This window comes from Lycium barbarum, chromosome 2 (assembly GCF_019175385.1).
Source record: "Lycium barbarum isolate Lr01 chromosome 2, ASM1917538v2, whole genome shotgun sequence".
Taxonomy (NCBI): domain Eukaryota; kingdom Viridiplantae; phylum Streptophyta; class Magnoliopsida; order Solanales; family Solanaceae; genus Lycium; species Lycium barbarum.
The window spans coordinates 117,816,164-117,842,633 of NC_083338.1; the positions used below are offsets into that span (position 1 = coordinate 117,816,164).

The 26,470-nt window shown below is 36.4% G+C and overlaps 2 protein-coding genes and 1 pseudogene across 2 annotated transcripts; all 3 read right to left on the reverse strand.

Annotated features, from left to right (window-relative positions):
* Positions 1–2,266: 2,266 nt before the first annotated feature.
* On the reverse strand, positions 2,267–9,863 carry LOC132628794 (disease resistance protein Roq1-like; annotated as a pseudogene).
* Positions 9,864–17,123: 7,260 nt separating this feature from the next.
* LOC132628795 (uncharacterized) lies at positions 17,124–19,830 on the reverse strand. The gene is made up of 3 exons (XM_060344561.1): positions 19,701–19,830; positions 19,015–19,580; positions 17,124–18,897 (listed from the first exon to the last, which is right to left on the reverse strand). The coding sequence occupies exons 1-3, from the start codon at positions 19,828–19,830 to the stop codon at positions 17,365–17,367; spliced, it is 2,229 nt and encodes a 742-aa protein (XP_060200544.1). The 3' UTR covers positions 17,124–17,364.
* A 5,698-nt stretch (positions 19,831–25,528) lies between these two features.
* Positions 25,529–26,110, reverse strand: LOC132628796 (TMV resistance protein N-like). Its single transcript, XM_060344562.1, has one exon. It carries the CDS (start codon positions 26,108–26,110, stop codon positions 25,529–25,531), a length of 582 nt encoding a protein of 193 aa, XP_060200545.1.
* Positions 26,111–26,470: the final 360 nt, after the last annotated feature.

Consider the following 26,470-nt stretch of genomic DNA (forward strand, 5'->3'; position numbering starts at 1 on the left):
TAAGATTTTTTATCAATAAGTTTCAAGAGACATTAGAATACGTTTGTTGATGCACGTCGGCATGTGATCCATATATACTAAAAAATGTGGGATATAAAAAGATGAAAATAATCAATTATAACCAAAATTATTTATGAAGTTACTTTTGGATGTTTAATATAACACATAAATCATAAAAATATATTATAAAATTAATTAAAAGAAAATTTAACAGGGGAAATAGAAGAGGAAGATTATCAATTATAGCTAAAATTATTTATAAAGTTATTTATAGATATTTAACATTTCACATAAATGTTGGGATAAATATAAAGAAGGATAGGATCACATAAGAAAATTATTAAAATGAAAAACATTAAAGAGAAAAGATAAGAAAAAGAAAGTAGATACTCAAGAAATATATTAAAAAGGAAAAAATAGATCAAATGTCGTAATGTGAATATGATAAAAAAAATAAAGAGGTCATTGTTTGATATTTAAATCTGTTGAACTGGGTTTTCTTTTTTCAATTTGGTATCAACTTTGACAATATAGCTAAAAACAACAATAGTATAACAATTAATGAATACCGAAAAGGTTAATTAACTACTGATATTTTTAATTAGAAAAATTTAGCAATAACATTTAATAATATTTTAATTTTACTTTAATGACCGCGCGAAACGCGGAGAATTTCACTTACTAAATGAGATACCTCTGCGACCACAGCTATTACCATCCGTACCACCCTTCCTTGAATTGTCCTGGGTAGCATCATTCGTCTGCAGTTTATAATTGGACAAAGGTCCCCCTAAAAAGCTGGAGGTTACATGATTAATTAGCTGCAAGTAAATGAACTTTAATGAACCTGCAATCACATTAGCCGCAAATACATTAGTTATGGATAGAAAAAAAAATATAACAGTTCCAAAGACTTTCAATTTCCTAATATATACTCTAGTTCGTTCCTGTTTTAGAATTTCTATGTAGCTTTTCTTTATCTGTTCCTCTTCTTTAATTTATTACACATTAATTGACAAATTAAATTAAATAGAAGGAAAACAATGTGAGTCCTATATTTTTGCTTTGGAAACGCAAGTAGTGGAAGAGACTTGTCATAATTTTTTTAAATTCCTTTAATGCTCATCTGGAAACTTTAAAATTCAGAATTTCAACTGTTGGATTGAACTTGCAGGGTATATACTATTTACATCTAATTATTTATTAGAATGTTGATTTATACTTTTATACAAAAATATCATAGGAATAAGTAATTAATTTTTGAGGGGCATTTTGATAATTCACTTTGCCCTTAGATTCTTTCCACTTTTAGTATAATATGATTGACTGCAATTCAATACAAAATCGAACATATTCTTACAAAAAAAAAAAAGGAATGTACATTTAATATTAACAGAGTTATGGTACTCTTTAATGAGAAATGTACATTTAATATTAAACAAAAAAAATGAAATTAATTGTTAGTGATTAACTTGTAATCAAAATCATTGATTGGAAATTCATACTTTTCTATAAGTTTTTAAATGCAACTCCAATCATTTCACATTGTGAAAAATAAAAATAAAATACAAAACTTGACTGTTATTTATTTGTATTCTTGCTATTGGTATTTAAATGTGCAAGAAGGACAGAAAATATTTTCTGGAAAAAAAATATTCTTATAATGTTTAGAGGAAAAAAAAAGAAGGAAAAAAACTTTCACAGGGTCAACTATAGGGAGAAGAAACATAAGGAGTTTTAAGTTGGATCACCTTTACAGCATTTATGTCATGAATTTCACCTTGAGCAAATATTGGAAGCTTAACCCGTTAGGCTAATTCAGATTTTACTCATGACTATCCACATTTTTACGGATTAAATATGGATTGAAGCTCAAATTTTATCCATCTAAATATCATTCAACTGAACCATTTAATATAAGCAGTTGAGCGTGTTATCAAAATATGAGCTCATTTTGCCAGCACTAGTCATGACTCATGAACATGGTTATTGCCTATTAACATTGTACCTTTGTTCCATGAAGTTGATGGAAGTATCACTAATCAAAGAAGTACAACGATATGTAATATACTTGTGCCTTAAAATCCATATCATGGAAGCATGCAGCACAGCAGCCTAACAACACAATAAAAAAACATGAAATAGCTCAAAACAGCCCTTTGGTCAGAGAGCATGTCGACGGAGACCTCCTAGCTATTCTCTCTTTATAATTAGTAGTAAATTATATGGATCTTTTTTATCTAATCAAATGAATTATAAACACAAATAAATCATAGTGCACTGCTTTTGTAAAGAATTGAAGAATCCTGCATAAATTACCTGCTACCTCCTAAGATTCATTAGGTCTTTTTTAATTTACATAAAAAAGGATGCTCTTTACCCCCATCAAGTCATTATTGAAGCAACAACTTTTCTTGAGATAAAACTCTCTAATGAAGCAAGAAGGTTCATAACAAGCCCAAGCTCTTTAAACTTGATCACTAAGTCACAGAGTTTAGTACATCCATGTAAGTCGTCATGGCCATTTCTGCCGCCCTCTTTGCAGCTGACACTGCATAACTGGGTACTTTAACAACTTTCCATGACATTTCTTGTCCTTCCATCAATTTCAGCAATTCACGCAACATATAGACAATGTCTTGATCTGAACAGCATCCCCATCCTTGAAGTTTCTCAATCAAGGTGTCGTTGTCAAACAAAATTATGACTTTGGAATCTTCCATCAGAGCCCATTTCATTGCATAGTCAAAGGCATGTACTTCTGCATGTAATGTACTAATGACCTTCAGCGATTTTCTTGCTGCTGCCACTTTAACCCCTTGCTTGTTATAAGCTAGCCACGCCACTCCAGCCCATTCTTTTCCCTCTTCCCAAGCACCCTTAACCTCTATTACTAGAACGTCATCGTCCTGCTGTACATCAAAATCAACAAAGAGAGCTTTAAGATCCAAAGCTGTTTCTCTAGGCCCCTCCTTGAGAGCTTCTTCTTCTCTGGATTCAAAATTCAGAAATCTTGAGTGTTCTTCAATGGCAGTGGAGATAACCTCTGAGGGAACAAAAAACAGCTCTTTCATGTACTACCTTGTGTCTGTGCTTCCAGATCGCCCATAGGACAGCCAAAGTGAAACTTACATCCTCATCTCGAGGAGCTGATGGAATCCAGGTGGCCAGCCATTGTTGAACTGTAAGTAGGTTCCCAATTTCAAAATTTAGGCCCAATCTTGATCCTACCCAGACAAGCTGTGAGTATTTACAATTCAAGAATGTGTGATTAAAGTCTTCAGCGAAGGACAAGCATCTAGGGCAAGTTGGCAGGACTGGCAATGCATGGACAAGAAGTCTCACTAGAACAAAAACAATTTCCGGTGGTATTGTAAGTCCACCCAGCCTCTCAGCGCACAATTTATGTTCCTCTACGAAAAATCTATTCTTAAATTGCCTTGTCCATTCCAACCCCATAACCTCAATATCATCTGCATATACAAGACGAATTGCCCAATTTGTTGATATTTGACCATCTATAGATGCCTCGAATCTACAGTAGTCATTTGGATCAATTACCAAAAAAGGGTCTTTCCCTTTTCCTTTAAAATATACCTTCTTATCCAACTGTAAAGAACAAAAAACCAAGCAGTCCTGACAATCAGTTGAAACTGCATTTGATATCCCCACATAAGAAATATATTCAAGTGTTGATCGATCCATAGAAGCATGTTTGGGCACCAATTTGGTTTTGACAGTTCCACCCAAGCCCAAACGGAAAGCTGATTGCCGATATTGGTTATATCCTGAAAAGTAATCAATTACGGAAGGAAGCCGACAATACAGAGCAAATCCCATAAACTTATCATTATGCCAGTGTTCCCGCAGTTTGATGGAAATCATCATTGACTGTGTCTCACAATACTTGAACCACCTAGGAACCTTAACACGTGGAGCATGTCTAGGGAGGACAATACAAAAAGAATTCCACATATCGTTGAATTGCGACTGCAACAATAACATTGCAGTTTCAGTTCATTATTTAAACTTCTAGAATGAACAAGATTACAACTTTGATTCTTATACTCTAAAAATATTTATAGGCAAAGAGGGAGGAAAACATACCTTTAGCTGCAGCATTGAGAAAAATATAGGGAGCATATCTTGCAGCATGTCAATCATATTTTCCCTTCGACAATTTTCCATTTTTAAGCCAGAACTTTCCCTGCGAGAAGCACACCACATCTCTTGCATCTTCAGGTTTGCGAAGAAGACCAGGTACAACTTTTTATACATGGTTGGTAGTGTTTGAATGCTTTGCAAAGCAAAGCGTTCATCAGCAAACACTCTCGCTATACTTGGGGGGAGCTCTGGCAGCTCTTTAAGGTTATCACAATAGGTTACGTCAAGGTGTTTAAGGCAGTTAAGTTGAGCAATGCTTTTAGCTAAATAGGTAGAGCTATTTCTGCTCAGATTTAGCTCTAATAGTGAGGCCAAGCATCCAAGATCTTCAGGAACAGTGCCATCAAATAAATTGCAAGCACTAAGATCCAGTCTTTCAAGTGTGCAAAACACTGATAACATACTGGACAACTAAAAGTTCAAATCATGTTGGGCGAAACATCTCCAGCTGCATAAATCTCTCACGTGAAAAATCCAGGGTACTTTCCGAAAAGATAGGAACTTCAGTTTCCTCAAGTGTATGAAGGAATTTGGGGTGCGCCAGATTGCAGTTTCACTTGCATCAAGTCCCTCCAAGTTTTCTAGATCACCAATGTTTTCTGGCAAGTTTTTTAGTTTGAAACAGCGGTTGAGGTAAAGATGCTTCAAATTCTTCAACCTGCAAATGCTGCTAGGGAGAGTTTCAATGTGAATGCAGCCACACAGATCTAGAAAGCTCGGTAATTGAAATGTTCAAATAATGATGTTGATACACCACAGTATGGCTGCCGGAATTCAGATAAGCGATTTACATTTTGCTGAATTTCAGGAACTTTTCTCAAACTCTGACAACCAGAAACATTAAAAATTTCAAGAGTCCCCGATTGAAACTTAGTGGGAAGCCTTTCAAGTTTTTCACAGTTTTCCACATCTAAAACAGTAAGATTTTTGATGGCTCCAACAGATTGATGGACCTCTACCAGCAGAATACAGCGACTTAGGTATAGCCCCTCCAAATTTGAAGACCCAGAAAGGTCTGGAATTTGCATCTGTTTTTGGGAGTCACTCAAATCAAGAAGAGTCAACCTGTTTAAATGCTATTTCAAGCAAGAAATGAAATCCAAGAATAAGATTATAACAATGAATTCATGTCTTATGTACGGTTACGGTTTTTGTACCTTAGATCTTAAATGAAAACATGGTCTTAACTATAGATTTACGGACTCAAAGACAATGGTATGGTATCTAGATTTCAGCCTCTGTTTTATTTTGGGAATTGGCATATGCAATACATAGAAACAGTATTTGAAAAAAAGAAAAGAGAAATAGAGTTGACAAAGAGAAAACATTTTGTAAATGTTATACTTGCGTCGTCAGAAAGTTAGCACGTCAAAAGATCAGAGTAAAAATTATACTTGCGTCGGTTTTAATTCAATAAAACTGATATTCACCAGCTTGAAGGAAAAGAAGTAACTTAAATAAGTCAAAATCATACCTTCGACCTCTTCCAGAGGTTTACCACATAACTGCAACGCATAAGAAGCCCCACTAGTTTCGGTGGTCCGAAATCTTTTGGCAATGATGGTGAAGGATAATATGACCAATCAAACCAGCATAAGCTGTTAGGAAGAAAATTTATAGGTTCATGAGCGCACAAATGCATGAAGTTCTTATGAGGCGGTAATAGAAATATTCTTAATCGCTTCATATGTCTGAAGACTTCATTGCTCAGGTGTATACTATCTTCCTCTGAGTTGGACTTCAAAGGGATTTGTATGACTTCTACTGCTTCTCTGCCCTGGGAGGATTCAAAGTTGCATTAACAGAGAACAAAGCACAAAAGCTGCTTTTATATTAGCAATTGCTAATTGAATTTAAAGCTCTAAAAAGAATCCCATCAAGGAGTAATTTCTATTTTCTAAGCAAATGTGAGAATCAACTTTTATCCATCCTTCAAAATATACATTTTGTGTCACTTGCATGTGGGACTATCTTGTTAGGGGCAGGGAGATAGAAGGAATTTTATTAAGTGCTCGATCTCCCATCAGGCTCACGTGGATCTATTTAATATGATGGCGACAAATGTGACAATTCAGGCAGGCAGTCTGGAAATGGATAGGGCGCTACAAGCTTAATACAGTCAATTAACGATGACTCAATTCAGAATTAGGTGAGGTCGACCAATGAATCCTCTTTTAAAAGTTAAATACATGCATTGTTTCAAATGTTTTTTAGCCTCATTTAAGAAGCTCAATACATTTATTGTAATGTTTTTTAGCTCAAGGCAAGAGCAGAATATAGTAGATTGATTGCTTATAATTTTTATAAAATTTCCCAAGATAAAGTGATACCTTATTTTCAGTTAACACGTCAGCAATATCTTCATGAAGCCATATCCGATGCCTCGGGCATTCTTGCAGTGCAATACGACGACCCATTTCTCGAATCAAATCATGCATTCCAATCCTTTCAAATGATGACTCAAAAAGGAGGGACTTCTCAACCAGGACATCTATTGTAATTTCAGGGTGCAGTTTTCTAATTAAAGCAGGAGGTGGTATAAAGGAACATGCTAAGTCTAGAAAAACTTGCTTCTCTGCATCCCCCAGCCCATCATAACTTATCCTAAGCTTTGAAATAATTTCATCATTTGGGGTATCTTTCAGTTTATCTAGTGCATTTCTCCACTGTTTCATGCTCCGTCCAAAAAGGAATGATCCTAAGACTTTAAGCGCCAGGGGAAGGCCACCAGCGTACTGCACCACCCGTTGAGAGAGCTGCTGAAAATCGCTGTTAGGAGATGTCTTTTTAAAAGCATGCCATTTAAATAGTCGAGTAGCTTCAGCTACAGCTAGTAAACCAACCTTATAAATTTCACAACAGTTCCAAAGCAAGTGGTTATCCCTTGCTGTTATAATAATTCTACTGCCTTTACCAAACCAATCACGGTCTCCAGCTAAACCATCCAACTGGTCTTGGTGATCCACATCATCAAGAACTACTATAACCTTCTTAGAACCAAGCCTTTTTCTTATCAAGTCAATTCCACTATATTCATTAGCTATATTCACAGATTCAACTGTCAACACCTCCGAAACCAGATTCTTTTGCAAAGACAACAACCCCTGTTTAGCTTGATTTTCTTTGATGTTTGCAACAAAACAAGCACCTTCAAATTGATGAGAAAACCTGTCAAAAATGGCTCTTGCAATGGTGGTCTTCCCAATACCACCCATCCCTGAAATCCCAATAAATCGAACATCTTCACATTCCATCATCAACAGTGAACATACAGCTCGAATTTGTGATTCTGCTACCACTAGCTTGCCACTGCTCATTGAATTTCGGCACAACTCATTAGATATCTCTTTCACAATATGTTGAATGCACATAGACTCGTTTCTGCACAAGAGAGAGAGGAGAATGACAATCTGAGCAAAAGAGAATTCGAATAAAGAAAACACAGAGACAAATAAAACACAAGATAGAGCAAACCAGGACTTGGGATAAGGGAACATGATAAGTCTAGAAAAACTTGCTTCTCTGCATCACCCAGCCCATCATAACTTATCCTAAGCTTTGAAATAATTTCATCATTTGGAGTATCTTTCAGTGTATCTAGTGCATTTCTCCACTGTTTCATGCTCCATCCAAAAAGGAATGAACCTAAGACTTTAAGCGCCAGGGGAAGGCCACCAGCGTACTGTACCACCCGTTGAGAGAGCTGCTGAAAATCGCTGTTAGGAGATGTCTTTTTAAAAGCATGCCGTTTAAATAGTCGAGTCGCTTCAGCTACAGCTAGTAAACCAACCTTATAAATTTCACAACAGTTCCAAAGCAAGTGGTTATCCCTTGCTGTTATAACAATTCTGCCTTTACCAAACCAATCACGGTCTCCAGCTAAACCATCCAACTGGTCTTGGTGATCCACATCATCAAGAGCTACACTACCTTCTTAGAACCAAGCCTTTTTCTTATCAAGTCAATTCCACTATATTCATTAGCTATATTCACAGATTCAACTGTCAACACCTCCGAAACCAGATTCTTTTGCAAAGACAACAACCCCTGTTTAGCTTGATTTTCTTTGATGTTTGCAACAAAACAAGCACCTTCAAATTGATGAGAAAACCTGACAAAAATGGCTCTTGCAATGGTGGTCTTCCCAATACCACCCATCCCTGAAATCCCAATAAATCGAACATCTTCACATTCCATCATCAACAGTGAACATACAGCTCGAATTTGTGATTCTGCTACCACTAGCATGCCACTGCTCATTGACTTTCGGCACAACTCATTAGATATCTCTTTCACAATATGTTGAATGCACATAGACTCGTTTCTGCACAAGAGAGAGAGGAGAATGACAATCTGAGCAAAAGAGAATTCGAATAAAGAAAACACAAGATAGAGCAAAAGAAAAGAAAGGAATGAAAAGATATTTGAGGAGAGTGTGAACATAATTGGAAGAACAAAGAGGATAATAATCACATTGCTTACTAGAACAGGTACGAAAGGTACTTTAGCAGACCTGTGTATATTACAGGTATGAAAGGCAATGGAGTAGGTGGAATGGGGTTACTTGCAATTCATAAGTTCACGAGTTACACAAAGTAAACCTTTGCAAATGCATCCATTATAGAAGAAACGCTTAACAATGCAAAAAATAAAATAGCTACTGACCCATTGTAAGTACTGCTATGCAGATCATGGCCAGCCAAATTGGTTGCTTCATATAAATCATTCCTCCATTTATGCACCTTCTTGGTGTCACCCTTGAAATCTTCCTCATATCTGGAAAAGGCGTCAGCAAAACTATTTCTCTGGGAGCGTACTTCCGATGGACTTATGTCATAAAAGATTGGTACAACTTCCTGCCCAAGTTTATGTCTAGATTCTATGATCTTTGATAGCTCATCCAAGCACCATTTGGATGAAGCATAGTTCTTTGAGAACACGAGAATGGAAAACCTTGACCGTTTTATGGAACTCACAAGTTGAGGTGAGATGGATGCACCACTTTTTAGTGTTTCATCGTCTTTGAAGGTATTGATTCCAGCTCGACTTAATTCTCTATAAAGGTGGCCCACAAAGGTCTTACGAGTATCTTCTCCTCTAAAACTCAAAAAGACATCATAATCCCACCGTTCGGAATGTGGTAATGAACTTCGAGAGTTAAAGGCCATCTTTCTCCAAGTAAAGAGGAAATACCTAGAGCTTTCTTGTCCTTTCAGAGAATGAATGTCCTGCTTTTGAGTTGCCTGAACAGCTTACTGAAGTACTGAATCCAACAAAACAATAAAAAGATCATTCCAACAACTACAAGAACAACATGCCCAGTGTATCCCACAAGTAGACGTAGATCTTACCTCTACCTTTGTGGGGTAGATAGGCTGTTTCTGATAGATCATTCCAACAACTATTTTCTATTTGTCAAATCTGAACTATGTTCTGGAAAATTAATTACCTTTTCAGGTCGCATTACAAGAACACCAGGGGATTGGGATGCTGAGTTAAACTAGGCAACTCAAAATGCAAATGGGAAGTGCCCAAGGGATGAAGTGTATAGGATGGTGTTGGTGGCTGTTGTTTACTACATATGGAGAGAGAAGAACTGTGTGTTTCAAGACAAGATGCAAGAACTGCTAAGTGGCCTGAGAAACTGAATTTCTACCCAGTTTAGCAGAGTTAATTTATTGGCACAAGTTTTTTTAAAGAATTCTCTAGAACTATGCTGATGTAAATATTAGCAGTATTCAATTCCCATTTTATTTATTAAGTGTAAATATAGTTTATTATGACAAAGACCAATAATATAGGGACAGGTGTATAGTTAGTTGCTCTCAATTATTTCTTTTTATTGTTGTATAAACATGTACTATGCAGATGAAAAAGACACACAGAAAATTCATTTCAATTTGTTTCTTCGTCATTTTTTATTTCTATCACACTATTACACTTTTAAGTTGTAGATTCAAAATTAATTATTTTTACAATTTTAATGATTCTTCACATATATATCTATTTTCTATGTCGAAATTTTTTGGATTAATTGACTCCTCCACTGCTACTAGTTTTTAATATATACATTTGGTTTGATCATGCAAAATTTTATGGTAAGAAGGAGAACACGCATTCCAATATATCCATGAGCAAAATCGACATATTTCCCTAATTATGTGTCCCGCCAGATTCAACCATGACACCACTAAAATGGTCCCATCACCACAAACACCAATAAAAGTACGGAAAAGTGCCAAACATACTCATGTGAGAAAAGGGCCAAATATACCCTCAATATATTTTGAGATTAAATATATCCCTGCCATTATGTTTTGAGGTCAAATATATCCCTCATCCGTTAAATTATCCAAGATAGTTATCCGATTCTATGTGGCTGCCGCATATTTAATGAGATAGATGTCACGTGACATGTCATCTCAACACCCTAACCCATTTTACTCCTCCCTTCTATTTGTTCTTCCAACACTGAAATTTTCTTTCCCTTCACCGCTATTGCCACCATCACCGCCACCACCATCTCTATATCTAATGGGCGGGGGGGGGGGGGGGGGGGGGGGTTTGCACATGATCAGGGTCTATTTGTCCTTTCTCTCTTTAACAAAAAAACATATTTCCCATTTAATCATTCCATATCTCTCTTCTGTCTATGTCATCGGAAAACGATGTCGGCAACTTAATATGTATTAAACAATTGAACTTGGACTTTCCATTAAACAATTAGCTCTCCCCCGGAGCATCTCTCCGATGTAATTCAATTGCTAAAATCTGCTGGCAATCCCTTCTTTCTTTATTCATTTTGATATGGGTTTCTATTTTAAGATTAAAATTTGATGCTTTTTCAAATTTCTATTGACATGCCTGGTTGAATATGAAGTAGTTTTTTTTTTTTTTTCGTTGAGTATTTAAAGTTTGAAATTCAATGTTACCTTGTTGGGTGTTGTCTTTCTGTTGAAGTCATTGGTAGGAGAATAGATAAAAGGGACGAATGGAGAGTTGGTTGTGGTTGCGGTAATGCTGACAATGGTAGTGGAGGGGAAGCAAATTTTTACAGCCGAAGAATAAATAGAGGAGATGGATAAAATGGGTTAGAGGGGTTAAGGTGGCATGCCACGTGTAAACCTGTCAACCGGTTTAATCGGAACCGGACCGGTAACCGGTTAGAGAACCGGCCGGTTTCCGGTTAAAAAATCGGAACCATTTAACCAGTTCCGGTTTACCGGTTTGAAACCTCAAACCGGAACCGGTCCGGTTCAAAGTCTCCAAAACCTTTTTTTGTTTTTTGTTTTTTGTATTATATATATATATATATATATATATATATATATATATATATTATAGTCTTTATTAGTATATTGTAGGTATATTTACATATGTTATACAAGTTTATAAGTAAAATTTAAATATTTACTGACTAACAGGCTAACAGCAAGTCAACAATACAGAATATATACGTGTATACAAATATATATATTAAGTTATATCATATATGCTTAAGTTATAGTGTTATACTACATATACCTAAAATATAGTAAGAATATACGTATATATATCAATATACTTAGGTTATATAACTTATATATATATATATATATACGTATACATATATATATATATATATATATATATATGTTTAAGTTATACTTATAGTATACTATACATTATAAGTATATTCTTAATATATTTTAGTTATTTTTCAAATATATAACTTTTTAGTTTTTAATTTGAGTATATTCTTAGTATATTTTAGGTATATTCCTAACTTAATAAAAGTAAAAATATGAACACAAGTAAATAGAAGAAAGCTCAATGAGCCATATATTTTATTCATTCTTGGATAACATTTATTTGCAACTTGTAGTTTTTTTTAACTTGCAATAATACATGAGTTGTACAGAAATAGTAGAATAATAAAATCACCAATTTTGAACCATTTCGTTAATTTCCCCCACATCATATTCGATCATGGAAATATCTTCAAAGTCTTCCATTTGGTCCGGTCCACTAGCTATCAAATCTTCAATTTCTTCCTCTTCGCCTTCCTCCGCTTCTAAGTTTTGGTTGCGTCGCTCCGATCTAATCCAATCACGAATGCACACTAGTACTTGCAAGCTAAAGCCGGATAATGAATATCTATGGTCTCCAATTTGCTGTCTTCCTTGGCTAAATGCGCTCTCCGAAGCCACGGTTGATACTTGAACCGTAAGGATATCTCGAGCCATTCTTGAAAGTACCGGATAGCTTGCCTTGTACTTCTTCCACCATGCTAAGACGTCCAAGTCATCCAGTTCCTTGATATCCACATTTGGCTGCATCAAATAAAAGTTATATTCATCAAAGTTTGCAGTACAAGAAGAAGTTGGCTGTGAATGTAAAACTTTTAAACCCGACAAACCCTTTTTGCTACTCTGAGAAGTAGTAGGGCGTGGAGCAACGGGTGTAGCATGTTCTTCCAAACTAGATTAATGAGTAAAAACTTTTCTAAACTCATCATCAATAGCGAGTTCGGCTTCAGCTAAAGATGGTTGAACTCCCTCTTCAATTTCTAAAAATGTATAAATTTGACTAACCAAATTTTTAGTATAAGACACTTTTAAACAAGGATTTAAAAGAGAACCCAATATAAATAAAGTTGGGATGAGAAAAAAATACTTCTTAAATTTGATTATTATTTCAAAAATAGCCACTTGATAACCGGGTTTATATTTATATTCTTGTAAAACTCTAGCTATTTCTGCTAAGTAGGCTAAAATTCCGGTTACCGTGGGATAGAATTGTCTAGAAAAAGCAAGAGTTGCATTATAAAAAATTTCTAAGAGGTCAACACATTCTTTAACATCTTCCCAATGCGAATAATTTAACCAATCATCACTATCAGTATTATATTTGTTGTGAACTTGTTGTATGGGAATCCTATACTCATATGCTTGTTGTAGCATAATGTAAGTGTAGTTCCACCTAGTCTCAATTTCTACTTGAATTTTTTTAGGTCTAAGGTTATTTTCCACACAAACATTCTTAAAATCTCTAATTCTTTCCCTATTAGCATTACAAAAAAGAAACGCAACCGCATCTCTAACTTTTTGAACAGAATCTTCAAAATGCACAAGACCATCTTTAACAATTAAGTTTAAAATGTGACAACTACATCTTACATGAAAAATATTTCTTAGCGGAGGGTTTAGTTCTCTTTTTATAAGACCTATCACCTTTGTATTATTAGAAGCATTATCTAAAGCAATACAAAGTGTTTTTCTATAAATGTTAAAAAATCTCATAATAGTAGACATTGAATCTGCTAAAAATTTTCCATCGTGACGACCTTTTCCTTCATCATATAAAAAAACTATAATTCTTTTTTGCATAACCCAGTTGTCATCAACCCAATGACATGTAATAGCAAAAAAGTCTAACTTGTTAAGACTAAGACCCAAATCAGTTGTAAGACAAACATTACAATTTAAAGAATTAAATACATGGCGCAAATAAAATCTATATTTTTTAAACAAATCTATAACATCGGCTCTACAAGTACTTCTAGGAATACCCTCAAATAACGGATTATAACAACATTGAATGTAAGTAACAAACCTCAAACCTGAGGGAAAGGAAAATGGTAAACAATCATAAGCTACCATTTTAGCTATTTCTACACGCTCTTTTTTTCTTGTCATACTTAAAATTTCTACCGGTTCGTGGGTCTATCGTCATTTGAATACCCCCACATTTGAACCCATTTACTCTCCCCAAACATCCATATGTTTGGTTCTCATATGACCATTTAGTGTACCCGTTACACCATCCTTACTAGTTCCTTGCTTAAAACTAAATACTTGTCCACATAGGGTACATGTAGCTGATTGGTTTTCCGTATTCTTAGTCATAAATTTTCAAACTTTAGCTGTTGGCTTACGAGTTCTAGGCGGTTTGTCTTGTGTATGTGATTGTGCAGGACATGTATCTCCTATGGGATTTTCGGAGGGTTGTGTTTCATCATCATCATCATCTTCATTAAAAGTGTCGGTAAAATGTTGTTGCATTGCCTCATGACCTAAAAGTGGATTATTTTCACCAACATCAATACCTAAATTAGGTGTTTCTTCCACAAATGTTTCCTCATTAAGCCCACCCCTAACAATACCACTACTACTACCGGCACCACGTCTTAATCTCTTTGACATTATTAAATAGAATTAATTTAAATCACAATCAAATAAATCACAAGAAAATAAATTACAACAAATTAAATTGCGTAAATTAAATTGCGAAAAATAAATTGCTAGAATTAAATTGCGAAAAATAAAGATAGAGTTGGAACGAAGGTACCAAATTGCCGGATTAATTTCCAGCAAAGTGAAGACGGCTAGAATTGCAAATCCACCAAAGCTACTTCGGATTATTGCAAAATCACCAACTCCACCAACAATATTATAATTGCAAAATTAATAATTGAAAGTTGAAACTATAATAAGACTTTGTGGCTAATTATTGCAAAGTAACTATAATTGAGAGATTAAGATTTGAGAGAAAGAGAAGAAGAGTGAATTGGTGTGAATTAAAATGAAAACGAAGAAGGGTTTATATAGGGGTGGAGGATGGGTTAAAGTGTTAAAAAAAAATTTGGGGGGTCAAAAATTAATTTTATGACCGTTTGGCGACGACCATTTTTGCAAATGGACCGTTGCCAACGGTCCATTAACGGACAAAGGCCCAACGCCAACGACTATAATTTTTTTTTTATTTCACCGGTTAAACCGGTTTTACAGGTTTAACCGGTCCGGTTCCGGTTTTACCGGTTTAACCGGTTCCAGTTCCAAAAAAATCGAAACCGGACCGGTAATAATTAAACGGTTACCCGGAACCGGTCCGGTTCCGGTTTTACCGGTCCGGTTACCGGTTTTAACCGGTTTAACCGAACCGGTTGACGGGTTTAGCCACATGTCAACTACCTCATCAAATGTGTGGCAGCCACATAGGATCGGCTGTCCATCTTAAACAACTTTAACGGATAAGGGATATATTTAAGTCCAAAGTATAACGGCACAGGTATATTTGTCCCCAAAAATATAACGCGGGGTATATTTAACCCTTTTCTCATAGTACAGGAGTATATTTGGCCCTTTTCCGATAAAAGTAACCCTAAACCACCATTATTTCCATTTCCATTATTTACATCAACTTAATATTTTTTTTATTAAAATTTGCATATTCAAAAATACAAAAAACACTATAAATTGCAATCTTTTTATATTAATATGATCAAAAAATACATTTAAATTATTGGTCAAAATTACAAAGGTTGGATGTAAAATGCCACTTGAATTGAGACAAAAAGAGTAGGTGGGAATATTGTTTATCTTTGTCTTTTTAGTTTTTTCTTTTTTCCAGATTATCTCTCTCGTTTCTGACATTTTTTTTTTCGTATTGGTATTGTTTGGCACATTAGCGGCGACTGATGTTCACAAACTTTAATTTGTTTGGAGCTATTAAAATTGTGTCTAGTAAGCACACTTATGATCAGGTGTGCAACGGGAATAAGGTTTGGTATAAAAGTATTTAACCAAAACATTCGGACAAATTTAAAGGACCACATATGTATTCAACCTAAATAAAAATTAGTATAGTAGAATATACAGGAGAAAATTACGTGACAAGTCACAATACAAGAAATAAGAACATAAATAGCAGAATTTTTCATATTCTTCAAAACAACACTGTTTATTACATATATAACACATTAAAAGAAGTATGTGACGAATGAAAATATTCCTAAAACCAGGGGTTCAGTCATATCTTTTAGCCTTTATTTTCATTTATCCATCATTTAAGATATAAACACATCATTTATCTGTCTGATTTAAGATAACATCAACCAACATATCAATCTTCTTCAACCAATATATCCTCAATCTCCTGTTACTAATCCCTCCATTCTTTCATTTTCCCTTCTTGGGTGATAGAGTTACAGAGAAATTATACAAGGTATATTAAGTTTATTATGTAAGGTATAATAAAAATATGAGGTATACAAACTTATTATAAAGGTACAATAAAATTATACGAGGTATATAAACTTGTTATAAAGGTATAATAAAATTATACGAGGTATGCAAACTTATTATAAAAGCATAATAAAATTATACGAGGTATATTAAATATATTATATAAGGTGTAAACAAAATTATATGAATGATATTTTATGTATATTATTTTATTATACTACCCGTTTCCCATCGTGTTGAACCAAAACTATGATTTTATTCTACCTGAATGAACAATAAAATTACACTAGGGAAATAGAAAAGGAGAATAAAATGCTAACATTAGACTAGGGAGGAAGAAGAAAGGGGGAAACATATACAAAACAGTTATAGAAAATAATTATGAGCTAAAACATAGGAAGATAATGAGCAAAAACGTAAGAAGATAATGTAATGGGCATTATTGACCTGATTAATGTTCAGATGATTTCCTTATTTTTTAGCAATAGGTTATAATTATTTACTTGCCATTGAATGTTTATTGTATTTACCTGCTAAAAGAACATAAATATTTTTATATTATTGGATACTTACGCGTTTTTCCCGAGCAATTCGCAGAATTGCCCTTCTTTTGGGGTGGTCTTTAACTTTTGCCTCTCAAATTGGTGGTCTTTAATTCTTGCCCTTCGCCTAAAACTCATGGGTTCCGGGTTCGAACCCTCGCTTATTCAAAAATTTTAAAAAAAATCGCAAAGCAGAATTTAAATTTCGCTCTCTCCCAAAATATTTCCCCCCCTATAAAGTATGGGTGTTATTCTCTCTTTATAAAGGCCCAAAACAGCCCTTTGGCCGGAGAGCATGTCGACGGAGACCTCCTAGCTATTCTCTCTTTATATATAGTAAATGAATTATATGGATCATTTTTATCTAGTCAAATAAGTAAATTATAAACAGAAATAAATCATAGAGCATTGCTTTTGTAAAAAATAGAAGAAACCTGCATAAATTACCTGCTATCTCCGAAGATTACGTTCACGTGCAAACAAAATTAATGTAGTATCCTTTTAGCTTGATCCTTGATTAGGTCTTTTTTGTTTACATAAAAACGGATGCTCTATACCCCATTAAGTCATTATTGAAGAAACAACTTTTCTTGAGATAAAGCTCTCTAATGAAGCAAAAAGGTTCATAACAAGCCCAAGCTCTTTGAACTTGATCACCAAATCACAGAGTTTAGTACATCCATGTAAGTCTTCATGGCCATTTTTGCCGCCCTCTTTGCAGCTGACACTGCATAACTGGGTACTTTAACAACTTTCCAGAACATTTCTTCTTCTTTCATCAATTCCAGAAATTCACGCAACATATAGACAATGTCTTGATCTGAACAGCTTCCCCCACATAGAAGTTGCTCAATCAAGGCGCCGTTGTCAGACAAAATTATGACTTTAGAAACTTCAGTAGCAGCCCATCTCATTGCATAATCAAAGGCATGTACTTCTGCATGTAATCTACTTATGACCTTCAGTGATTTTCTAGCTGCTGCCACTTTAACCCCTTGCTTGTTAAAAGCTAGCCACGCCACTCCAGCCCATTCTTTTCCCTCTTTCCAAGCTCCCTTGACCTCTATTACTAGCATGTCATCGTCTTGCTGTACATCAAAATCAACAAAGAGAGCTTTAAGATCCACGGCTGTTTCTCTAGGCCCCTCCTTGAGAGCTTCTTCTTCTCTGGATTTAGAATTCGGAAACCTTGAGTGTTCTTCGATGGCAGTGGAGATAACCTCTGAGGGAACAAAAACGGCTCTTTCATGTACCACCTTGTTTCTGTGCTTCCAGATCGCCCATAGGACAGCAAAAGCGAAACTTACATCCTCATCTTGAGGAGCTGATGAAATCCAGGTGGTCAGCCATTCTTGAACTGGAACTGGGTTCCCAACTTCAAAGTTTAGGCCCAATCTTGATCCTACCCAGACAAGCTGTGAGTATTTACAATTCAAGAATGCATGATTAAAGTCTTCAGTGAATGACAAGCATCTAGGACATGTTGGCAGGACTGGCAAAGTATCAAAAAGAAGTCTCCACATTAAAAAGCCAATTTCCTGTGGTACTAGAAGTCGTCCCAGCCTCTCATCAATCCCCGGGATAAATTCTTTATCTCCAGCGAGATACGAAAAGGAATCTATCTTAAATTTCCTTGTCCATTTCAACCTCATTACCTCAATATCATCTGCATATACAAGACGAATTCCCCAATTTGTTGATATTCGACCATCTAGAGATGCCTCAAATCTACAGTAGTCATTTGGATTAATTACCAAAAGAGGGTCTTTTCCTTTTCCTTTAAAGTATTCCTCCATCTTATCCAATTTTAAAGAACAAAAAACCAAACAGTCCTGAAAATCAGTTGAAACTGCACTTGATACCCCCATATTAACAAAATTTTCAAGTGTTGGTCGACCCATAGCAGCATGTTTGGGTACCAATTTAGTTTTGACTGTTGTACCCCAGACGTGACAGAAAGCTGATTGCCGATATTGGTTATATCTTGGCGGGCAATCAATTAAGGAAGGAAACCGACAATACAGAGCAAATCCCATAAACTTATCATTATACCAGTGTTCCTTCAGTTTGATGGAAATCATCGTTGACCGTGTCTCACGATACTTGAACCACCTGGGAACCTTATCACGTGGAGCATGTCTAGAGAGGACAATACAAAAAGATTTCCACATATAGTCGAATTGCGACTGCAACAATAACATTGCAGTTTCAGTTCATTATTTAAACTTCTAGAATGAACAAGATTACAACTTTGGTTCTTATACTCTAAAAATATTTATAGGCAAAGAGGAAGGAAAACATACCTTTAGCTGCAGCATTGAGAAAAATATAGGGAGAATATCTTGGAGCATGTCAATCATATTTTCCCTTGGACAATTTTCCATTTTTAAGCATGAACTTTCCCCGCGAGAAGCACACCACATCTCGTGCATCTTCCGGTTAGCGAAGGAGACCAAGTACAACTTTTTATACATGGTTGGTAGTGTTTGAATGCTTTGCAAAGCAAAGCGGTCATCAGCAAACAGATTCACTATACTTGGAGGAAGCTCTGGCAGCTCTTTAAGCTTTTCACAATAGGTTACGTCAAGGAGTTTAAGGCGGTTAAGTTGCGCAATGCTTTTAGGTAAATAGGTAAAGCCATTTCTGCTCAGATTTAACTCTAATAGTGAGGCCAAGCATCCAAGATCTTCAGGAACAGTGCCATCAAATAAATTGCAAGCACTAAGATCCAGTCTTTCAAGTGTGCAAAAGACTTCAAAGTTTAGGCCCAATCTTGATCCTACCCAGACAAGCTGTGAGTATTTACAATTCAAGAATGCATGATTAAAGTCTTCAGTGAATGACAAGCATCTAGGACATGTTGGCAGGACTGGCAAAGTATCAAAAAGGAGTTTTAAGTTATCATGCTCCAGATGATGTCCCTGAATCACCACACATTCCTCTCAACAACGAGGAACTTCATGATAATGTCCATGATGAACAAGAAAACATTGATCCGACAGATGTTGATGATGATCAAAACGAAGAAATTCTTGAGCAGGGGGAGCCTTCACCCCAAGACGCAACTGGAAATAATCAAGTTCGACGCTCTGCATGAGGGTTAATCCCTCAAAGGTCATACTCGCCAACAGAATGGATCCTTCTTACCAGCGAGGGGGAGCCAGAGAGCTTTCAAGAAGCTCAATCTCATCGTGAAAAATCCAATTGGCGACAGGCCATGGAGGAAGAAATGAATTCTTTACAAAAGAATCAAACATATGAGTTGGTGAAACTTCCTCCGGGAAAGAAGGCCTTGAAGAACAAATGGGTCTTCAAGCTCAAGAAAGATGCTAGCGGAAATATCGTGAAGTACAAGACAAGGCTCGTAGTCAAAGGTTTCCAACAGAAGGAAGGAATCGACTTTGATGAGATTTTTTCGCCGGTTGTGAAGATGATGTCTATCCGAGTGGTTCTCGGATTGGTGGCAAGTATGGATCTTGAACTTGAGCAGATGGACGTGAAAACAACTTTTTTGCATGGTGATTTGGAGGAAGAAACTTACATGGAGCAGCCCGATGGTTTCCGAATCCCAAAGAAAGAGCATTTCGTTTGCAAGTTAAGGAAGAGTCTCTACGGTCTCAAACAAGCCCCAAGGCAATGGTACAAAAAGTTCGACTCATTCATGCTGAAACATCAATACAAAAGAACAACTGCAGATCATTGTGTGTACTTGAAGAAGTTCCCCGATGGAAAATTTATCATCCTTCTGCTCTATGTGGATGATATGCTGATAGTAGGCCAGGATGCAACTATGATCAACAACTTGAAGAAAGATTTGTCTAAGTTCTTTGATATGAAAGACTTAGGCCCTGCACAACATATCTTGGGCATGAAAATCATTCGTGATCGAAAGGTAAAGAAGTTGTTCTTGTCACAAGAGGAATACGTTGAACGCGTGATCAAAAGGTTCAACATGAAAAATACCAAGCCTGTTGGTACTCCACTAGAAAATCACTTCAAGTTGAGCAAGGAAAGTTGTCCTTCTTCCGAAGAAGAAAAGAAGAAGATGAAAGCAGTGCCCTACTCTTCAGCAGTTGGAAGTTTGATGTATGCAATGGTGTGCACAAGGCTAGACATTGCTCATGCTGTCGGTGTTGTGAGCAGATACTTATCAAATCCAGGAAGAAAACATTGGGAAGCTGTCAAGTGGATACTACGGTACCTGAAGGGTACATCCAGACTATATTTGTGCTATAGGGGAGCTAAGCCGGTTTTGGAAGGTTACACTGATGCTGACATGGCAGGAGATTATGATAGCAGGAAATCAACTTCGAGTTATATATTCACATTTGCAGGGGGAGTTGTGTCATGGCAATCCAAGTTACAAAAGTGTGTAGCACTATCAACCACAGAAGCCGAATACATTGCCGCAGTTGAAGCTGGGAAGAAGCTTATGTGGCTGAAACGTTTCCTTCAAGAATTGGGTTTCCGACAAAAAAAATACACAGTTCATTGTGATAGTCAAAGCGTTATGGATCTCAGCAAAAACTCGAGGTACCACTCACGCACAAAACATATTGACGTTCGATATCACTGGCTCAGAGAAGCAGTCGAGCAACATGAACTGAAGCTCTCCAAGATCAACACAAACGACAATCCTGCAGACATGCTGACCAAGGTGGTACCGAGAGACAAGTTCGAATTGTGCAAAGAACTTGTCGGCATACACTCAAACTAAAAGCCGGTGTACCTTCCTTCAGGTGTATGGGACTGGAGAGGGAGATTTGTTGGGTCCATCCCATAATTTGAGGAAGGAAACATCTCCCTCATTTTGAGGAAGAAAACAAGGAAGAAAACATTCCCCTTGTTTTGAGGAAGAAAACATATTCCTTGTTTTAAGGAAGAAAACATCTTCCTTGTATTTGACAAATTGTCAAGTGCTTGCTTGAGTCACAAATGACATCAATAGGTTCATTTCATCCCTATAAATAGAGAAGCCTTCTATCATTTGTATGATCACTAAGAGCAACAGAGAAAAACAGTAAGGAAAACACTTGAGTGAGATATAGGTATTCAGTTTAGGATTGGTTTTTTGTAATAGTTGAGTGTGATAGTTGCTCCTCCTATTGTAATTCTGTTCCGGTTATGAATAGAAGACTTTTCCAATCCTAACAGAGGGTGGGGTATAATGGAGAATTGAAATACGTAACCACGGAAAAACCACCAAATCCGTGGTTCCAAAAATTGGGACTTTTCATGGTTATATAACTAAGGAATGAACCACGGGTTTACAACACCATACCACATAATTTTAAAAACAATGGAAACAAACATGGTTTCATAGAAAAGCATACATTAATGAACCACGGGAAACCACCATCCAAACAGGGGTAAATATATTTATAGGCAAAGAGGGAGGAAAACATACCTTTAGCTGCAGCATTGAGAAAATTACAGGGAGAATATCTTGCAGCATGTCAATCATATTTTCCCTTGGACAATTTTCCATTTTTAAGCAAGAACTTTCCCAGCGAGAAGCACACCACATCTCTTGCATCTTCCAATTAGCGAAGGAGACCAAGTACAACTTTTTATACATGGTTGGGTAGTGTTTGAATGCTTTGCAAAGCAAAGTGATTATCAGCAAACAGTCTAACTATACTTGGAGGAAGCTCTGGCAGCTCTTTAAGCTTTTCACAATAGGTTACATCAAGGTGTTTAAGGCGGTTAAGTTGCGCAATGCTTTTAGGTAAATAGGTAAAGCTATTTCTGCTCAGATTTAACTTTAATAGTGAGGCCAAGCATATAAGATCTTCAGGAACAGTGCCATCAAATAAATTGGAAGCACTAAGATCCAGTCTTTCAAGTGTGCAAAAGACTGATAACATACTGGGCAACTGAAAGTTCAAATCATATTGGGCAAAACATCCCCGCCTGCATAAATCTCTTACAGGAAAAATAATGGGTACTTTCCGAAAAGATAGGAACTTCAGTTTCCTCAAGCGTATGATGGAGTTAGGGTGCGCCAGATGGCAGTTTCACTTGCATCAAGCCTCTCCAAGTTTTCTAGATCACCAATGTTTTCTGGCAAGTTTTTTAGTTTGTAACAGCCAATGAGGTAAAGAAACTTCAAATTCTTCAACCTGCAAATGCTGCTAGGGAGAGTTTCAATTCGAATGTAGCCACACAGATCTATAAAGCTTAGGACATTGCCATGTTAAAATGATGATGTTGATACACCACAGTATGGCTGCCTGAGTTCTAATAAGCGATTCACATTTAGATGAATTTCAGGAATTCTTCTCAAACCCCGACAACCAGAAACATTTAGAATTTCAAGAGACCCCGATTGAAACTTAGTTGGAAGCCTTTCAAGTTTTTCACAACCTTCCACATCTAAAACAGTAAGATTTTTGATGGCTCCAACAGATTGATGGACCTCTACCAGCTGAATACATCGACTTAGGAATAGCCTCTCCAAATTTGGAGACCCAGAAAGGTCTGTAATTTGCATCAGTTTTTGGGAGCCACTCAAATTAAGAAGAGTCAACCTGTTTAAATGCTATTTCAAGCAAGAAATGAAATCTATGAATAAAAGTATAACAATAAATTCATGTCTTATGTACGGTTATGGTTTTTGTACCTAGATCCTAGATGAAAACATAGTCTTAACTACAGATTTACAGAGGACTCAAAGACAATAGTTATGTTATCTGGGATTTCAAGCTCTGTTTTATTATGGAAATTGACATATGCAATACATAGAAACAGTATTTGAAAAAAAAAAAGCGTTGACAAAGAGAAAACATTTTGTAAATGTTATACTTGCGTCGTCAGAAAGTTAGCACGTCAAAAGATCAGAGTAAAAATTATACTTGCGTCAGTTTTAATTCAAGAACTTAAATGAGTCGAAATCATACCTTTGACCCATTCCAAAGGATAACCAGATAACTGCGACACATGATAAGACCCACAAATTTTGGTGGTCCGAAATCTTTTGGCAATGATGGTGAAGGATAATAACAACAACAACAACCAAGTGAAATCCCACAACGTGGGGTCTGGGAAGGGTAGAGTGTACGCAGACCTTACTCCTACCAAGGTAGGACGGCTGTTTCCGAAAGACCCTCGGCTCAATAAAAAATATAAAAAGAGGTCAGATAAGGCTAAGAGATTCACAGCGATATACAAATGAAGTAACGCAAGCGACACAGATAACATAGAATAATCAAAGCACAGGAAATAATAGATAATAGCATAAATCAGAGCACAAAAAATTATACTGCGATAATGCGACTACTAATAAGACAGGATAATGAGACTATCTACTAACCTTCTACCCTAATATGGGTCCTCCAAATGCTCCTATCTAAGGTCATGTCCTCGGTAAGCTGTAACTGCGCCATGTCGTGTCTAATTACCTCTCCCCAATACTTCTTTGGCCTACCCCTACCTCGTCTGAAACCATCCATGGCCAACCTCTCACACCTCCGCACTGGGGCATCTGTGTCTCTCCTCTTCACATGCCCAAACCATCTCAATCTCGCTTCTCGCATCTTGTCTTCCACCGAGGCCACTCCCACCTTGTCCCGAATATCCTCATTCCTAATCCTGTCACTCCTGGTGTGGCCACACATCCATCTCAACATTTCATCTCAACACTCATGGTGAAGGATAATATGACCAATTAAACCAGCATTAGCTGTTAGGAAGAAAATTTATAAGTTCATGAGTGCACAAATGCATGAAGTTCTTGTGATATGGTGTTATAAATATTCTCAGTCACTTCATAAGTCTGAAGACTTCATTGCTCAGGTGTATACTATCTTCCTCTGAGTTGGACTTCAAAGGAATTTGTATGACTTCTACTGCTTCTCTGCCCTAGGAGGATTCAAAGTTGCATTAACAGAGAACAAAGCACAAAAAATGCTTTTATATTAGCACATGCTAATTCAATTTAAAGCTCTAAAAAGAACCCCATCAAGGAGTAATTTCTATTTTCTAAGCAAACGTGAGAGTCAACTTTTATCCATCCTTCGGAATATACATTTTGTGTCACTTGCATGTGGGACTATCTTGTTGGGGTTAGAGAGATAGAGGAAGTTTTATTAAGTGCTCGATCTCCCATGAGGCTCACGTGGATCTATTTAACATTATTGCGACAAACGAGGCAATTCAGGAAGGCAATCTGGAAATGAATAGGGCGCTACAAGCTTCACACAGTCAATTAACGATGACTCAATTCAGAATTAGTTGGGGTCGACCAATGAATCCTCTTTTTAAAAGTTAAATACACGCATTGTTTGGAATGTGTTTTAGCCACATTTAAAAGCTCAATACATTTATTGTAATGCGTTTTAGCTCAAGGAAAGAGCAGAACATCGTAAATTGATAGCTTGTAATTTATAAAAAGTTTCAAGATAGATTTGATACCTTATTTTCAGTTAACACATCAGCAATATCCTCATGAAGCCATATCCGATGCCTCGGGTATTCTTGCAGTGCAATACGATGACCCATTTCTCGAATCAAATCATGCATTCCAATCCTTTCAAATGATGACTCAAAAAGGAGGGACTTCTCAACCAGAACATCTATTGTAATTTCAGGGTACAGTTTTCTAATTAAACCAGGACCTGGCATAAGGGAACATGCTAAGTCTAGAAAAACTTGCTTCTCTGCATCCCCCAGCCCATCATAAATTATCCTAAGCTTTGAAACAATTTCATCATTTGGAATATCTTTCAGTGCATCTAGTGCATCACTCCACTGTTTCATGCTACGTCCACAATGGAATGAACCTAAGACTTTATACGCCACGGGAAGGCCGCTAGCGTACTATACCACCCGTTGAGAGAGCTGCTGAAAATCGTTGTTAGGAGATGTCTTTCTAAAAGCATGCCATCTAAATAGTCGAGTCGCTTCAGCTAAAGCTAGTAAACCAACCTTATAAATTTCACAACAGTTCCAAAGCAAGTGGTTATCCCTTGCTGTTATGATAACTCTACTACCTTTACCAAACCAATCAAGGTCTCCAGCTAAACCATCCAACTGGGCTTGGTGATCCACATCATCAAGAACTACTATAACCTTCTTAGAACCAAGCCTTTTTCTTATCATATCAATTCCATTATATTCATTAGCAATATTCACAGATTCAACTGTCAACACCTCAGAAACCAGATTCTTTTGCAAAGACAACAAGCCCTGTTTAACTTGATTTTCTTTAATGTTTGCAACAAAACAAGCACTTTCAAATTGATGAGAAAACCTGTCAAAAATGGCTCTTGCAATGGTGGTCTTCCCAATGCCATCCATCCCTGAAATCCTAATAAATCGTACATCTTCCCATTCCATTATCAACAGTGAACATACAGCTCGAATATGTGATTCTGCTCCCACTAGCATGCCACTGCTCATTGACTTTCGGCACAAAGCATTAGATATATCTTTCACAGTATGTTGAATGCACAGAAACTCATTTCTGCACAAGAGAGAGAGAGAGAGAGAGAGAGAGAGAGAGAGAGAGAGGAGAATGAAAATCTGAGCAAAAGATTATTCGAATAAAGAAAACACACAGACAAATAAAACACAAAAGCAAAAGAAAGAAAGGAATGAAAAAATGTTTGAGGAGAATGTGAACATAATTGGAATTGTCAAGTAAGAATATATATGAATTGTAAGAACAAAGAGGATGATAATCACCTTACTTACTAGAACAGGTATGGAAGGTACTTTAGCTGACTTTTGTATATTACAGGTATAAAAGGTGATAGAGTA

Excerpts from the sequence above, each read along its gene's own strand:
- LOC132628795 (XM_060344561.1), bottom strand. The coding sequence starts at position 19,830 with ATGACCTTTGAGGGATTAACCCTCATGCAGAGCGTCGAACTTGATTAT. Across the intron at positions 19,581-19,700 it reads TCAACATCTGTCGGATCAAT|TCCTGCCAACATGTCCTAGA; the intron begins GTTTTCTTGTTC and ends ATACTTTGCCAG. Across the intron at positions 18,898-19,014 it reads TCTCAATGCTGCAGCTAAAG|TCGCAATTCGACTATATGTG; the intron begins GTATGTTTTCCT and ends TTATTGTTGCAG.
- LOC132628796 (XM_060344562.1), bottom strand. The coding sequence starts at position 26,110 with ATGAGCAGTGGCATGCTAGTGGGAGCAGAATCACATATTCGAGCTGTA.